The following is an 18,364-nucleotide window of genomic DNA, read 5'->3' as shown; positions in this document are numbered from 1 at the left end:
TATGGAGATAATGAAAGATTCTGTAAAACATTTTCAGGATAAACATTTTCCATTTTTGTCTTTTGCTATTTGAGAAACAGACTGAAGTGCAGTCTTTAAATCTTTTCTTGCTGTATCCTAGTGTTTCAAAAGGACTTGTAATTTTGGATCTTGACTTGGAAACAATTTAAAGGCGGCTGATTTTCAGTGGCTGGGAGTGCTGCACTTCCTGACTAATCAGACTCTTTTGACATGTCTTAAATTGGGCACTGAAATAATGGTGAGACAAGTGCAAGAGGTTGACTTGGAACAACTCTGTGGGGGTTTAGGCAAGGATACTTTAACACACAGCTCTGGTATGCTCTGAGCATGCACACAGTGAGTTATCACAGCTGAGAAGACAAGAGGTAACTGATTAAGGCACAGTAAGTCAAACATATGAAACTGTTAGCCCATGCTCAACCAAGTGATGTGCTCCAAATGACTAGCCCTTTTTGAAAAGTGTAGGCCTGTTCTATTTCAGCATCCAGAGAGTCTCCTGCTGACTCTGAGAATGGCTGATGTCATGAAACATTTCTTCCAAATATAGTAAAATGCATTATTTGGACTTTCCATGCTTGATCCAAGTCCTGGAAGATTCAGCAGAAGTCTCCACTGACACTGAATGACACTCCCATGTAAGCTGGTGACTCTGCAGCTGCTTTATAACCTGGGCCACCTATGATGGGTAAAATAAGCAAAGAGAAGTGGGTGCAGCAGCTGTATTTGCATACTAAGGGAATGGGCATGGTTCTCCTGAATTTCCTGGCTTGTTTGGGGGGTTTATGTTCTTTTTTTTAATTGTCTTCTGCAAGCAGACAACCATCTGTCCTGGCAGTGTAAGCACAGTCCTGGACTAGCTAGTACAGCTAAAGCTGTAGCCAAACAAAAACCCATCTAAATGCTGAATTCTTGAAGAGAAAAGAAATCTGATTAGCTTCCAAGTTTTATTTTCTTTCTTTTGGAAGTATTTTTGCAGAGCAGAAAGGGAAAGTTTTTCACTCTATTGCTTGAAAAATGCTTTGAAGTTGGGTCCTTTGCCAAAAGCCTGTTGACAGTAACATGAGTGTTGTTGATGCTCACTGGCATCATGTATTACTTGGGAATATTTAAAAGCTCTCTGAAAGCTTCCCAAGACTTCATTAACATTTGATTTCTATCTAAGTGAGCAAGAAAATTTTACTGTGTCTTTTTTACAGGTGGTCCATAGAATCATAGAATATGGATAGGCAGCAGAGAGCAAGTTCAGTGATTTACCCGCCTCTTGGGGCACACTCCCCAGTCCTGGTAGAAATCCCAGAAGTCTGACAAAGAAGGCATCTCTTTCTTTTTAACAACCAACCTGACATCACCTTTTGTTGCCACCGTTTCCATATCTGCTCATTGTTCATCTAGTATCTGGAAAAAATGAAATGATTGGATAACCTCAGAGTTTCATTTCACAGATATTTCCTGTAGGTGCAAATCATCATCACCCTTTTTCCTATCCTTTATAGTTGTTCCTACTTTTTTTTTTTTTTTTCCAATTTTAAATTGAGAGATTTATCTGAAATACTGAGATTTCTCATAATCGTTCTCTCCCTAGTAGCCATGGCAAAGTGTCTAACCCCCTTTTTTCTTCTTGTCCTCAGGAAACCCACTGACTGTGGCCTGCAAAGCTTTCTTTGGATTCAGTGGAGAATCGGGCCCCATGATCTACTGGATGAAAGGGGAAAAATTCATAGAAGAATTAGAAGGTCACATTAGAGAAGGCGAAGTCAGGTACTTTGTGGAGTATTTACTGTTAAAACATGGTATGTCCTGAAAGCCTGTTGGGTTTTTTTAAACAGGTTTTTAACAGGACGCAAAACCAGTTTTCTGTCTAAAGAGTGATGAATGACTTGGATCCAGGGCAGTGTGAGTTGCTCACTCTCCTTTCTAGTGAATAAACTCTAAAGACATAGTAACTGTCTACGTGCCTGAAAATCTGTTATCAAATTCCCCTGCTGGTAGGGGAAGCATCTCCTGTGTATTCTGGGGGTTGATTTTAGCCCTGTGTGGAAATGATACTGTCCAATGCAACTGTCCCTTGGGGCAGCCCTTGGCAAAATGACATTCATTTCAGCATCAGTGTTAATCTTAAAGATGAATGGTCTCCTGTCAAAGTCACCATACTTTTTCTCTTCTACTGAACGTGTTGTGTGCCTGTGATACAGCTCTCAGTATGCCTTAACCAGGGCTTTCAAAGAGCAGCATTTGTTCCTCCAGGCTTAACACTTAAGGGAGAGAAGGAAGTCACTGTGTGAGGCTGTCCAATATCCAACTTGGGCTTGGCTCGTTCCACATGCTGGTTATCATCTGCTGTACCGGTTGTAAGGAAAACAAACACTTGTAGCCATATGAACTTCCATGGAATTTGCACCTAATAGCATCTTCTTGTCTTCCTTGGTTAATACTTACCTGATTAATAGCTCTTTGAGGTAATATATGGTTATACTACAGACAAGGTGGTCCCAGCTGCTATACACGATGAATGTAGATAATAAAGAAAGCCAAGGTCTTTGCACCTTCCATTGCACATTTTTTTGGTCTCATTTCTGAGTTGTTTGTTTCTTGTAAAGTGATTTTGGAAAGCAGACATAGAGAGAGAGAGATTCTTTTGCTTTATTACTTGATCAATAATTCGAAGTTCAGCCATTTAGCCACTAGTTATTAAGAGATACTAAAATAACTGACCTAACATTGCACTTTAATTGCATACAGATTAAATTTATCATATAGTGCCAGAATGGCTTTAAGTGTACAAGCCTCTTTTGGGCTTCTGACCACAAAATACAATTATTGGAAATTTCTGCCACTGCAAGTAATCAGCATTTAACGACATTGTGTCCTCTCTGGGGTATATATATGAATAGAGTGATTTTGGTCATGTTCTTCTGCATCAGAAGAACAATTTGAGGTTTTTATTTAAAGAGCTCTCCAGCTCTAGCACAGTTCAAAACTTTTCCTCTATGTGCAAATGTTAGTGAAATTGAGTTTGAAAAAGCTGTATTTGTCCTTCATTGTGTCATCTACACATTCCCATTTCAAATTAGTTTTGTAACAACTCCCTTTTTCTCACTCTGTTAAAATGCTTTGACTCAGTTTACAGACTCATCACAATTCAGTGAATCTTCTCTTCAGCAAAGCTACTTACCACATACCTATAACCTCCTGTGCATCACAGCCAACACTGAAAACATTGCATTTACCAAAACCTGCTGCATCATTACCAGCAGTGCCACAGTCCATCCCTTATTTCATTTAGAAGTAGCTATGACAACTGCAGTAGTAACTTTTTGCAAATGTTTTTTTCACAGTAACAGCTCTTGTTTATGTGCCCCATTACAGGTATGCTGCTTCAGGGAAACTAAGCAGCACTAACTGTTCTATCAGTGCCCTGAGCCATCCTGCATCTTCCATGCAGTCGTATTTATTGATGTATTTCAAAAAATGTCATGGATGTTTCAAATGTGATGAGCCGTGGTGAACTTGCTGGTTAGATGCTTTTCCCATCAGTTTGCTTCTGTATGATATTATCAGCATGTTTCTGTTAATGTTGAGGCACTAACAAGTAATTGGGAATTGTTACAGCCAGGCCAAGATACTCCATGGGTTGTTCCTTTGGAAAATATTGAATGTTTTGATTCTTCATCCCCTCTCTTAAATTATTTCACAAATTTAGTAGCACTCTGAATTTTTGGTGCCGTCCTTACCCTGAGCTGTACCCATCCATCGTGTTGCTGGATTTGCTGTGTATGATGAGAGCTCAGGTTGCAGATCAATGCAGTGTGGGAGTACAAAGCAGCCATTCCTAGTCTGCATCCTCTAGCATGCATAGTTACCAGTCAATTAGCGTGCTGTTATGAAAGCACTGAAATAAGGATGCACATGACTTGAGCATTTCTGTTAAACCCATGAAGCTGTTTTTTTGGTAAGCAGACTTCACCATGACTAATATATGTGTAGCTCTGGGCTTCTCATTATTTATTAGACCTTGTCATAATAAAAAGTAACTAATCAGCATTGCAGGACTCGGAGGTGATGACCCCCCTCTCTAACCTGCCTCCTTGCCTTCCCTCAAATTAAGTTCCCCAGATGTTAGACGTGCAAGGAGAAAGAGACTTTGCTTGCCAGGTGGGTTTTTCACAGTGGTAATAAAAATGTCATGCAAACTGAACCAGGGCTATTAAAGAAGGAATCATTGTCTTTAAGCCTGCCTGAAGAGTTGTCAGTTGTACCTAATTATCAAAGGAGCCCACAGCAAATTGTGACACCATCTCTCTGCCATGGCAAAGAAGTATTTTTCAGGCATATATCTTACTCTCCCAGCTACCTATGAGTTGCTTCATTTTCTTCTTCGGGCAACACTGCAGAACAGTTTGCAGGTGCCTCATAATGCTCATCTTGTAGAGCATGTTTGTCCTTTTTTTTCCCCTCTCTTCTCCATTTTTAAAGTGGAAATAATTGAACTCATTCTGGAGGCATGGAAAGGAAACATTTTGAACTGCAGCCTTATTTCTTCCTCTCTGATTAATTTAACATTCTGTTTTTTCACCCACAGAAGTCAACTGATGGTTGCAAAACACACAGACAAGATGAGGATGTTGTATTCTGTTAGGAGGGGATGCTGAGAGAGGGAGGCAGAATTCCCATCACTGCCTGGATAATGTGCTGGGTAATTTGCAGACAAGTATGGAAATGACAGCCCTCTCCTGAAAAGCTTATATTATTCAAGTAGACAATTTCTGGGCAGAGAATGAGAAACATGATGCACGAAAGTGAGAGGGAAGATCTCTGTGCTGTGTTGTTAGTTGAACTACTTTTCATTGGAGAGGTACTTATGTATACACGTATCTGTCCTTTCATCTACAGACTGTCATTAAGGTCTAGAAAGAAGGGACCAGAGTTCATATTCCTGTTCACAGTCCAGATCCTCAGCTATATAGAGAATAAAAGTCTCCTTTTTATAAGTCCTAACTTGCATGCAAGTTAGTAAAGGTTTGGAATTAATGCCTTGGTCTTGCAGAGACCCAGGTGAAGCTTTCTTATGGTCTTTACATCTGTGATCATACAAAGCCTGAAAATTTTAGGAAAATGTAGTTTCAAAGGAAAAGTATTTTAACATTCAACTTAGTGCATAAGTGCGTCGGGAAAATCTGACAAAACATTAAAAAAATCCGAAACATTGGATTTTTCTCAGAGAAAAACAGTTGTATTCTGAAATCATGTTTTTGGTTTTAATTCACATTTTCTTAACTGAAAAATAATCAGTAGACAAAATGTTTTGTTTCAGATCAGATTAAATGCTTCAACTTGAACAAAAAGAAAGCACTGGGTATTTTTTTTACTTCACCCACCTTTTCTCTCTCTCCATCCATCATGTTTGTTGTGAGTTGTCAAGCACCATTGATTTACCTATATATTAAATGGTGTAATTACTCTTACAATTTGTTCATCAAACCAGAAAAAAAGAGCTATTATTTTCTCAACTTGTGGGAGCTGGCGTGTGTTGGCAGTGTTGCTGGCAACAACTCAGATAGGGACAGAGCTTCATCTTCTGGGTGTGCTGCAAACACCATTGCAGCTTTAAGTTCTTACTCGTTGATACAGTATTCCTTTTCTAACCCCAGAATATTGTGCTCAGTGTTCTCTGAACCAGCCGCAAAATGCAATCAATCAAAGGCTGCACACATATTAAAAAAATATAGGTGACCAACTGTGTATTTCTGTGGCAATAATGAATCATTAGCTGTAGAGTACTGGTTAAAAGAAAAAAAAAATCAAGCAAGAATGAAAAGTTTAACACCACTAAGAGCTTTCTACACTTTGCTACCAGCATAATGCTTACGTGTCTGTCAGCATTTTCATGATAGATCCCATTCCAAAGAGTTCTCTTCCTCAGGATTGAAATTAGCATGAAAATAAGTGGAAAAAAATTCTCAGTCTAAATGCATATTCTTTTTTATGAAAGCTCTTTTTTAGCTATTCATGTATTATTTAAATGTAGGTTAGGGGTCAATTGTTTTGTTTTAAATAGATTCAGAATAATAGTTCGGTTTATCTTAATTGTAATCTGTCTTCATTTTTTCTGCATAAAATAGTCTGATTATAATAAACACAAGACAATCTCAACATGCACTGAATGCTCCAGATCGGTGTCCCAGGTGTCTTTTCTGTTAATGTTTTTATTTGTTCCTTGCAGCATGATTTGTAGGCCAAAATTTGCGGAGCATATTGTTTACCGATAAAGAAAGTCTACCCTGAGTTTAAAATATTTTGCTATATACACATATGGAATATTGATAGGTAAATGAGAATTGATTTATCTGACCCTAATTATTTAGACTGATTTGAGCCTGCAAACAGATCAGGCTGCGTTGGGAGGTTTCTTTTCTGGCCAGAAATGATGCAAATTTAACCTTTCTTGCATTGTTTTCAGCACTTTAACTGAGGGCTGAAATAATAAAACCTGAAAAAATACAAAATAAATGAGAGTGAATTTGCAAAGAAGTTTCAATCAAAATTTCCAAATGCAACATACATGTCCATAAACGAATTTTTTTCCACTTGCTCTTTTGCAAGTTACACAGCCATAGTGAAAGAGGCTGAATTGTTGTGGATGCTGTGGTACATCTTACGAGTTCTGTCAGGTCACACAAGACTGTGTTCTGTATGAAATCTTACTGTAAACGTGGTTTATAGCAGTCAGGTTTGCATTTTTGATTGTCTAGTGTAATGCCCTCATACTTTGCTTCTGATATGTTTTCAAATTTGAAGTTCCATGTTACATGAAATAATGTACATAAGAAAATGTGTATGCGCACCGCACACCCCCACACAACTTTGGTTTATAGTAGAGAAGTTTTGGGCTTCTTGTTGAAAAATTTAAGCTCTCCAGAAGCCGTTTCCATCCAGCACAAATAGCACTCTGATTAATTACTTTGTGCCCAATTGCCTCCCTTCAGTCTCTGGAGAAAATATTTCTTTTTTGGTGAACCTGGACCTTATTTATACCTTTACTTCTTAACGGAGTACACTATCTTTTCAGATTCACTGAAGTGCTGCGTGCAATGGTGAGTTCACGGGCAACTGTGAGGGCATCACACATTTTATGTTTCCTCTCTTGCAAATTATGCAGCAGTACACTAACAGGATTAAATTAATCTGGTAGATTTTACTTGATGTTACCTTTCCTCGTTCAAAGGACCAGTAACTTTTTCTTAAGCAACTGATAACAAGCTTTTTGGGAGAATAGGGCATTGTATTTTTAGACTTAGTCAGCATCAGAAAACACTTGCATTTACTCTGCATTCTTTTTAATGTTCACGTTAGAACAATGACATGAAGAGACTGTACCTCTGGCCTGAAAGTCTGTTAGAACTTTTTATTGCCTTTGTGGGGGTTTTGCATGTCTCCTCTGTCCTCTCAAAGGAGCAGAGAGCTCCTGTTCTTGACGCTGTTCCCTTTTAAAATCAGGATCTAGCCCCAGAAAACAGGAAAATTCCAGAGTAGCACAGCTCCTTTCATTGGTTTTTCAGACTGCATTAAAATGTATCACAGTACCCAGCCTTTAAAATATTGCCTTATAATTTGCTCAGTGATGGCTTAGTAGTGCATATTTCCTTCTCTGGAAAGTGAGTATTTATTGCTTCTTTTAAAATAAACACTGTTTTAACATTTCATTCTGGTGAAGCGGAGGTAAACAAGCCACATGCAATCGTTGCACTTGCAGCCACTCTTTCTACACTTGATTCAGGACCTTGCTACAGACATCAGGGAGAAAAAAGGCTTTTGGTTGCCATGAAAGATGCCTCTGTGAAGTCTGTCTCAGGCAACTCAAGTGTCTTTCTCCAGGAGTGAAGGAGGCCAGGAACACCGTGTATCTTGTGCTGAGAAATCATGGTTCTTTTGGGAATCTTCCACCCGTATTAATTCAGTTAAGCAAAGACCGTATCATTCCTTTCAGACTCCTCAGAGAACATCTTGGAGAAAAAGAAGTTGAATTGACATTGATCTTTGATGCTGTAGAGGAGGCAGACCTGGCTAACTATACGTGTCATGTGGAAAACAGAAATGGACGGAAACATGCCAGTGTTCTTCTGCGCAAGAAAGGTAATTCTCTTTATTTAATTATCTGTACTCTCACCTGCCTTACAGCAACAGGGCAGCCAGTAGCAAAGGTCCTGCTGACCTCTCTGAGCCAGGCTGGACTCCTGTGTGCCTACGTGGAGCTAAAGGATGTTTGTGTTACGGCTTCAGTTTACAATTTGTGAAAAAAATTCATTAATTGTTCTTTAGTCTTTAGTGAATCAGCCTTGGAGGTAATCCACTTGCCTGGAATACAGTCACCCATAAAGCACCAGTATAATCAGTGGAAGTATTTTGGTCTAAACAACCTATGAATTTGACCCTGATTTGACTGACTAGACCAGAGGTAATTGTGTGATGAAGTTAAAACGTGCATTTCTTAGAACTGAGGTACCTACCTCAGCACTGAGGTCAGATGTTCTTGTGTTTCTCCACTTCCTGGCTTTGCTGCTTAAATTGAAAGCTTTAAACAGTTGCCATGCATTTTGATTTCTAAGTGCATTGGGTATTAGAACATTGCAGTGGGAGCTACAAATCAATGGAGAATTGCCCCATCATGGTTGGTTTGCCTGGTACTGTACCTGGAATTGGGAGTACCGCTACTGATAAGTTATTGTAGCAGAAAGGAAACCGTTTGCGTTTGAATGTTCCAAATTAAAAGGTGCTACTATGCTCTGCTGTTTGTAGAAGTCATTATTGTAAGGAGTGTAACGGTATCTCATTACAGTTCTTAAGCTGTTCATTCAGTCACCTCTCCTATTCATAAGTAGGGTGACATTTAAATTTGATGGTCACCATCTCTCTCAGGTACAGTGTATTAGGTGGTGCAAAAGCTGTAAGACAGTAACAGTTGGGAAAGCACAGGAAGGTTACACACTCGGGATAAAGACGTAGTGTGAAACCACAGAGCCATCAGCACAGGAGATTGACTAAAGAGTTGATACATTGTCCAGATCTCTGCCATTATTCTTGGCTCTAAATTAATTTACCAAAAGACAAGAAGAGGTGTTTTCACAAGGCAGAGGAAACTTTTGGGTCAATGTCCTCTTTTTTTGCTATTCTTTCAAGTGACCCACAGGTTGTATGTGTGAAAGTACAGCATGCAGTCCTGTCAAAATCAGTTGAATCAAGTCCTACTTACGCAGTTTCCTCTATACGTGAGAGTTTTATGTCCTCCCAGAAAGAAGGGCATAACAGGTTATATTTTAAGCTGATAAGGATAAAACAGAGTATGGAAGGTGCGAACCACCCTGAGAAGCAAGGGCCTGCAGTTGTGGTGTGGAACACACACGAATGTATATTCAACATCTAAACTGACAGGACGTCACAGCTTAATTAAGGAATCTGGTCATCGTGATAAAGGATTAGCCTCTTTAGAGCAAAAAGTGTTCTGCCTTTCCATCCACTGAACCTCATAAATATACAAGTGATAGTAAGTATATCTGTGTTGACACTGTTAAATGTTCAGCTGTGTTGCATATATTAGAATAACAAGCTAGTTTTATTTATAACAAGAAAATGCAGATATTTCAGAACTCTGCTGAAATTATGGAAGAAGCACTGCTGAATACAGAATTTGGAGGTGGAAAGGATCACTTCTCAGATACTATTTCATTTCTGTCTGCACTGTGGCTGTAGAAAGTTTATATTCCCCTCAGGCATTCTCAGTAGTTGATTTTCAAGTTATTAAAGTGTCATTTAAAATAACCACAGTATTTTCACTGTGTCCTTTGACTGCCTGTGCCATTGTCCTGTTTGTTATTTATTACTAATACTTGACCAAACTTTTCTTTTTCTGCAACATGACATAATTACTTCTAATCCAAGCTTTCTCCATCTTGAATTTGACTGTAGAGTTACATGAGCTAGGATATACTACTGTATTTACTGACCTGTGACAAGATTTAGGGCAGGACTGGTACAAAGCTGTTAATCAGCATCTTTTGTGTGCGTCAAAGAAGGGATCATGGATTCCAGTTGTAATGTGCTGCGGCTTTCCAGATGCTGAGGCACTTGGGAAAGGTGAAGAGGAAGCACAGATGTCTCAGCCAGATAAATCCCCCTCCCTGTTAAGAACTGTGTTATCCCTGTTCGGCAAGAGGTGCCTGTAGCTCTGTTTTGTCTCCAGATTATCACATGCTGTAGGTGATGACTGCCCTCTTTTCAGAGGTGTGATTGCAGCACATCAGGTTTACTCAGGCTAGCATGAGTCCTGCTAATCTAGGAAATCTTGGATTAACAAAACAGGAATAAGCCTCAAATTCAAGTTATCTCTGTAGTATAAGTGTTTATAGAGTTAGTTCTTGTTTTGACATCAGGTGGCTATTTTTAAGCACATAATTTGCTTTAAGGAAGAAAGAAGGAACTGTTCAAATATTTAAGGTAAAATATGTTGAAGTATTTTGCTGTATTAGTAGTACAGTCCTCACAAATGCTTTCAGAAAATACAGAAGTGCTGTCTGTCTACTGTTAGCCCCAGAGCATGCATCATCATTTAGGATTTTTTTTTTTCAACTGAAAAAGAACCAAATTCATTTTCAGACACCCAAAGCTGCCAATGCAATGACACAATCAGGCACGCTCCTGAGACCTCAGTACCACTATCATAATTCTACTTTACTGGCTTAATTCAAGACCACATTGTAATTTGCTTTCAAGTAGTTCAGAAATAAGTTCTGGACAATCCTGGGTTTGTTTTTTTAATTTTTTCTCCATGCTGTCCTAGCATGTTTGGAGCTCAGATTACTTGGAAACACAATACACCCACTTGTCCCTTAGTTGTGGAAATAGTTCAGGATTCTCTTCAAATGAATTTGAAAACAATCCAGTATTTTAGTGATTGAAGTCTACATAGTCTATAATACAACTATCTTGGAACATGAATAACTTGTCAGGAACTGCAGAATAAAATCAAGCCATGCTTTTAGTGAAAAGAAGCAATGAATTTAGATAAAAGTAAATATTATAATGATGTTTGCTCACCATTTATTTCAAGGAGGCTGTCTTTATTCAAGACATGCAGGAAACTAATTTTGGAGGGGTTTTTGATACTGATAGAGTACTTAATGATGAGGAACCTTCTAAAATATATTTGCCTCTCATTTATTGAGTGTTTATGAATTTATAGTATTTTAATGACCATAATCCTCTGTGATACATTGTTGCTAGGTCCTTCTACATTATTTTACATTAGAAGCTATCGGGATATTATTATTTACTAATTTTTAGTCACTGTTATAGCACAAAGCCCAAATTCAACTCCTTTCAAGTTGGGTGTGCTGCCTTCCCTGCTGACCTCAGTGAGGACCACTTGAGGAGTCAGGCATTAATCAGAGTCAGAGACTAAGATCTGGAGTAGGCAATAAAACTGAATGTTCTGGGGTTTTTTCCATTGCCTTTAACTTGGAATGGAAATAAGGAGCCCAAAAGCCAAGGCTTTCTGCCTCCTTATGTCTGGAATCTAGGAGAGTTTATGGGGCAGCAGGATAAATACAGGACATAAAAAGCAGATCAATTCTTCCTTTTGAGCTGGATTTTGTGGTTTTGCTCAATAACCTGCCATTCCCCAAAAAAGTGGACACAGGTATGTGACCCTGTGTGGGCTGCAAGTCATCAAGGCTCAGCATTTTGTCTCCTTCCAAGGTGGCAGCTTTGCCATCATCTCACTTTTCTCACTTTTCTTTTTCAGGGAAAAAGTAGTTTTTTTCCCTGAAAAGTGATTTTAACCAACTCTCTTCTCCATTTGACCAGAGTTATCCCCAGAGCATATGCTAACTTTATCATGCACTGTAATAAAAGTCCCATGAATTCCCTGTATTCTTAGAGAGGTTAAATAGCTATTACAATAGACTTTTTCCATCTATTAGTCCATGACTTCTTACCAGACAGACATCAGAGATACTGTAAACTGGGAATAGCTTGACATCTGCTGTTAATTATTGAAATACAAGGCATGGCACTTCAAGAATAACCAAAAAATACAAAACTAATTTGCTTTTTATCTTGAAAATGGCACAAATAACATACCAGTAATTTTTTCTGGCCTAAGTTTTAGAAGTGTAAAGATCATAAAAACTTTGTCTTGCCTGTATTACAGTTTTTATATCTTTGCATTGTATTTGTCACAGCATCTTCATGACGTCTTACCTAAACTAATCTAGGCTGTTAGAGGTCACTGTTGCCAGATTTTCATCTTTTGTGTTTTATGGCTAAGTAATTACACAAGTGGTGTTATGATCAATATTGTGTTCAGAGGACATTTCAGGCTAAAGAGCAATACTGGTAAAGTATGTCTTACCTCAGGTTGAGCACTGGACTGGTATTCAAGGGTTTTGATCCCATTCTGGCATGGATTTGCTGAATGACCATGAACATGTTGCTTCACTTTTCTATGCCTCTGTCTCCCCAGCTTAAAAGGTGGATATTTGCGTTTGGATAAATTTGCGAAGTTCTTTGATGCAGACTGGTTGTGATGTTTCCTAACAAAAGCATCCCAGTAGGAAATTTTAACTAGCCCTAGTTCCCATTAAAGTAGAATGTGTACTAAATAAATATGTAAGAACTCCGTTAGCAACCATCACAACTCAAACAAAGTGGCTGTTAGCAGCCTGATGTGTGCTCCTGATTTCTCATGTTATCTTGGGCATTCTGGATACTCAATTCATTCTCCAGTGATTCAGCTGAAGTCCTAGCTTGGCAGCTCACATCAGCTTATCTACTGGCTTCACAAATATAAAACAAAATTGTAATAATTTTGGGGCACTGGAGCCTCCCAAATGGGGTACAGTATGTCTAGTATATCTGTTCTCACATGCTCCATACAGCATTTGATGCACTCTGCCAATACAGAAGTTTCAAACTCCACAAGCTCATTAAAAGTTGATTGATCCTCTGCGTAAAATCACTACATAATTCCCTTGTAGAAGAATTATGATTATAGCCTCAATTGCATTCTGGATGGTGATTTCAGACGGGCAGTAGATGAAGTAAATGGATAAAGTTAAGTAATAGATAATGAGCAAAACAATTAGGCATCCTCAGTGTTTCAGTGGTTATAATTGGAAGCTGCACATTTTATGTGGAGTTGTACAGTGGATTAGAGCAAATAAAGCCCGGAAAGATCATAACCTTTTTGTCTTTTCTTGATAATTTTAGATTTGATCTACAAAATAGAACTTGCTGGCGGACTGGGAGCCATCCTTCTTCTGCTTATTTTGCTCGTGACCATCTACAAGTGCTACAACATAGAGTTAATGCTGTTCTACAGACAGAACTTTGGAGGAGACGAAGCAGCCAATGGTAAGCAGTTGCTCAGGACACTCAATATATGCCATGGATATATTTCAAAGAGCCAAAGTGATGAAACTTCTAGACTGAAATGAATCCCAAAAGATAGCTGCTGCCTGTTTAAGTTCAAGCTACTAAGCACCCAACAATGTAAAGCCCTAAGACTTTCTCCCAGATCCCCCTGAAATCCATGAGTCTCTTCACTGAAATGTCACCGGGCCATGCCATAAGCAAATGGCAGTCAGAAGGATTGCTCATGAGCCTTGTAGAAGCTTGAATGTCATTTGTGAACTGATTCCTCGGGAGAACTCTTCATGTTCATGTGTCCCAGTGTTGCATACACCCAGGATCACTTCTCCTGAGATCCATGCTGTATGTGGGCAGCCCCTTCACCAGGTATTTGTCATTAAACATTTCCACTGAATTGTCTTCAGGCTGCCAGATAACTTCAGCAACTAGTGAGAGGCGGTTGTTACTGAGGCTAACTAGTTACCCCAGTTAATTGGGAGTCTGTAAACAACTTAGTGGAAATGTACAGCTTGCCTGGAGAGTATATTTAGGAATAAACTAGGTTGTTCTTCAGTATCCTTCCCCCCGCTTCCCTCTCACTAGCATGTATTCTGTTTGGTGCCTAAAGCTAAACATGTATTTTTAAATTGAAGCTTTAATTCTCCTGAATATAGAACATTTCGGCTCTTATGAAGCTGGAGTGAGCCCTGGTAAACTAAATCCAAGTGCTTTAAATCCTATTATTATATTCTTAACACTTCTATTATAGCATAATTAATATGTTCTTAATATGCATGTAACTAGTATCTGTTAAAGATCTGAAGTACAGTATTCGAGTACAGGTACTTTTCATAGCCCACTGCAACACTTATGAGTCATGTAGGCAGTCTGGAATGGTATATCTAGAAACAATAACGTGTTTGAAAAAAAGGGCAGGAAACACGTTATCCCTGTTGTACTAAAGCAGGGTGCAGTTGCACAGACATGTTACTTTCTGCAGTCAGCGTTACTGTTATCAAAATAATAAATGTTTCTGTTTTAACACTGGATAGATGTGGTGTGAAAATGTTTCACTACAGTGAAATCCATAGAAGTTTTGGGGAAGGGGTGGAATGACATCCAGGGGATTTTAGAATATGGAATGATAAATAGCAGGAATAGAGGTAGAAAACTTCCTCTTTCTCAATCTTCATGGGTAAGTGGAAAAACTAAAATTATGCTTTTTTCATACTGAACAACTGCACAGTATTTATAGTGATACCTAGGAGAAAGTGAAGGGTGAGACTATGTGTCTAACACCTTGGGATTATATGAACATAACATCCCTGGTTCACACCAACAGAAAGTGACCCAAAGTGGTAACTTTTCCAAATTGCTCCAATTCATTTATCTCATGTTTTCAGTGTGAAGCTTCTGCATTTTCAGTCATGGAACTTCCTTAGTTCAATCACTTTTCAATTTATGAAACAGTATTATTTTCTAGTTGTTTAGAGGAAGCCCCATGAGAACATAGGGGATTTTGCGTGCACGTTAATTCTGAAAACAACCTTTTATTTTTTGCAGCTTTGTGTCTCACATATATGGGGATGTTTCTTTCTACTTATGTAGGCTATAGTGGGAACATACAGAGCTCCCATGAGCGGTCAGCTGTATCAATGCAATTGCAGGGTCATTTTCTATTTATACATGTATTTATTTAAAATGGAAGATTTGGAACTCAACAGTTTGGCTTTGTTCCTATTTCTAAAAATAACCTGTATCAGCAATGTTGGATGCATTCATTTCCTGTGTGGTGCATAGCATTGTTTTTAGAGAAAATGATACTGAGGATTAAGGGAAGCCATTTAGAAAGCGGCTCCAAACAGTGCTGCATCCAGAGCACACAGAGCAGGCAGTGGGCAGGCATGGATAGGTCCTTCTGCTATGTCCTCTGTGTGTGCAGCTTGTGAAGAGGCTGTAGAGATGTAACACAAGCGTACAGCCTCACAGGAGCCTGGAGGAACTGGTTCTGTCTACGTCTTGCTTACTTGTGAATGGAGGTGACTGGAGAGGGCAGCTGTACCCACAGAGCTGGAGGGGGCAGAAGCTCAGCACTGCTTGCACACAATCCCTGCTTTATAACCAGGCATGTCAGTGCTCTGGGGTTTGCTGTGCTGCCTTTGCAGAGCTCTCAAATGTTTGCAGGGATGTTTGCCTCTCGGATCACTTGGTGGCTGGCTTCTCTTAAAGGGTTTTGGCAGGCTTCGTTACGGACAGTGCAGCAGGTTTTGGACGGGCTTCCAAAGCCAACTGGCCTTTATTTCTTTACTGTTTGTTCTTCTGTCATCTTTCCGTCAATAACTACTGTTTTTGTATGCTGTTGATTTCAGAGAAGTATCAGCAAGCCAGGTGGACATCTTCCTATACAGCTATGGTGAAACTAGGCAAATTGCCTTTTACAATTGTATAATTATTCACATGCTTTGTCTGCAGCTCTGACCCTCACGGGTCTGGCTATGTGTCAAGAATTATGAGAAAGTAACCATCGTTTTGAGGTCCTCAAGGAATGTATTGCATTATGATTAGCTATTTTTTCTTTTTATCGGAATATATTGATGATTCTTAACTGCTTTAATCATCTTTCATGTGCGCTATTCTTTACGGATAATCGGTACTCAGCTATCTTCCATTCATGCAGTTTTGTCCTCATGACATTAACTATTTGATTTTTCATTTTCTGTAAATAATGGCAGCTGTGCTCTTCCCTGGAGACTGAATTACTGAAGGTTGACTTTTTCAATATATTATTTTCCATTACTGCAGAGAAATAGCAAAGAGAAATGGCACTAAGGCAGTCTGATCTCAGCGTGGATCCCAAGCATGATAGCGGTGCCACACAGTGTTCCTGGCACAGTGGCCAGCTCTTAGCTCCGTGTTTCAGATGCAGAGAGCTGGAGACAAGTCCCAGCACTGTGCAGGAGGAGGAGGAGGTGTGTTGTCCTTTCTAACCAAACCACTGTGTTGCAGCCCCGCTGTCCTCATGTGGGCCCCCTCTGTCACCCACTGCCTGCCTCCACCTTTTGATAAGGCTTTTCCTCCACCCCTGAGCTACAAGCAGAATGGAGGGACAAGTCTGCCCCTGCACCCCGTTTGCTCTTGGAGTTACTTCTCTCTCATACTGTGAGCCCCAAGTATTTAAAATGTCCTGGATCAAGTGACCTCTAAAATTATGATACTGGTTTTAAAAACAACAAGATTTTCCAAAAAACTGCTTTGGACTGGTTGTATTTGTCATTGTCTTCTACATAATCAGTATTCACTGGAGTTAGGTCATGTGTTTTTTCACGATTATTTGTGCAAGTTTGCTTTGCTCAAAACTTGCCAAACTTTTGCGCCTCAAAAACTTTTCCAAGCTCAAAACTTTCACAGAACCATAGCACTCCTGAGGTATAGGAGTTGAAAGATTTCCATTAGCAATATGTACAGGGTTAAAATAAAAAGTTCCAGCTTTAGATTTGTATCAGAATTTTGCCCATGGTCTTTTCAGATGAAGCAGAGTTATAACTAGCTCAACATGCAGAAGAAAACTGAAAGGATATCCTTTGTCTGGATCTGAAATGTTTCTCTGTGGAAGCCGGATTTTATGTTCCTGTGAAAAGCCCCCATTTTGTTGGGAAATGCTTGATCATTTCAAGGAGTAATATGATTTCCTAGTACTTTTCTCTAGTCTTCATAGTGCTCTTGCAAACAGAAGGCTGAACATCAATTTGTTTTCTTACAGACAACAAGGAATATGATGCTTATCTTTCATACACCAAAGTGGATCCTGATGCATTAGATTGTGATAATAATGAAGAGGAGCAGTTTGCACTTGAAATTCTGCCGGATGTTCTAGAAAAGCACTATGGATATAAGCTCTTCATTCCAGATAGGGACCTGATCCCTAGCGGAAGTAAGTATTTCTGACCTGTCAGTTTTAATTCTCTCTGATGTGTCTTTGTGAAGTGGTTGTGAGGATTGAAAAAGTTTCCTCAGTACTTCAAATTTGAGCTCTAGGTTAGAGCTTGTTCCTGCACCACTGAAATCAGAGGAAACCACCATTGATTTTAGTCGAGGTAGGAGCTGGACCTTCCTACAGGGGAGGCTGCAGCACTGCAAGCAATACTGTAGTCCAAAATCTCTACATCAGACACAGGTAGCTAAGCAGGAAACTTCTGAAAAAGATGTTGTCGTTCTGTTTTATCATTGAAAATGGGATTATTATTTCTTTCCAGTAATTATTTGTCTGCAGCAGCTTTACAAAAAATCATCTTTCCCATTGTCTTTTGGGTTTTTTCCTAACTTTGAAGTCTCATAAATAGCTACAGTAGTTTTCCAGTTAATGGTATAGGTGCATTTTTTCCATTAGAGTTTTGACCAAGTGTTGCATTTCTGAGCAGTGTTGTTACTGTGTAAGTAATACTAATTCTGCAGAGGACTATGTACAGCCCACTGATCTGATGCTGTTTTCCATACTGACAGTGAAATACAGTTGTCTATTTCAAATCAGCTTTGCTACCATGTCTGAAGATTCAGCAGCACCTTTGGATGTCTGTACCAACAGTTAATGCCCTCCTAGCTGTAGTTATGGCATCTCTTCTTCCAGATTAATTTCTGGACAAGTCAAAAAAGACCATGAATCATATGCATCATGGTGATGAATTTTTAATGCACAGTATGTTTGCTTTAATATCACATTTATTTGAAATGCTACCCGTGTGAGAAATAAGCTTTTTAAATTAATTCTGTCTGCAAATCACTTCCATGAAAAATATTAGAAGAGAATGTGAACTTCTCTCTGTATATGCTACTGTATAGGAAATACGAACAAGAAAACAAAGCAGTGGCTGTGCTGGAGCAGATGTCCCCAAACATGAAACAGCTAGAACATGGCTGCATTAGCAACTTGCCTGCCAAAAGACTT

General features: G+C 39.1%; 1 protein-coding gene across 4 annotated transcripts in view; it reads left to right on the top strand.

Moving 5' to 3' along the window:
* Positions 1 to 18,364, top strand: part of IL1RAPL2 (interleukin 1 receptor accessory protein like 2) — a 393,161-nt gene that overhangs the window by 361,973 nt on the left and 12,824 nt on the right. For all 4 annotated transcript variants that reach the window (XM_026848603.1, XM_026848604.1, XM_026848607.1 and 1 more), the window contains 4 exons: positions 1,650 to 1,779; positions 8,006 to 8,151; positions 13,282 to 13,425; positions 17,183 to 17,353. In XM_026848603.1, coding sequence (XP_026704404.1) covers positions 1,650 to 1,779; positions 8,006 to 8,151; positions 13,282 to 13,425; positions 17,183 to 17,353 — 591 coding nt within the window. The remainder of the gene's footprint in view (positions 1 to 1,649; positions 1,780 to 8,005; positions 8,152 to 13,281; positions 13,426 to 17,182; positions 17,354 to 18,364) is intronic.

The sequence above is a fragment of the Athene cunicularia genome, assembly GCF_003259725.1.
Source record: "Athene cunicularia isolate RWA chromosome 4 unlocalized genomic scaffold, athCun1 chr4_part3, whole genome shotgun sequence".
NCBI lineage: Eukaryota > Metazoa > Chordata > Aves > Strigiformes > Strigidae > Athene > Athene cunicularia.
The sequence above is the reverse complement of the archived record's forward strand: the minus strand, read 5'-3'. Positions and strand labels throughout refer to the sequence as shown.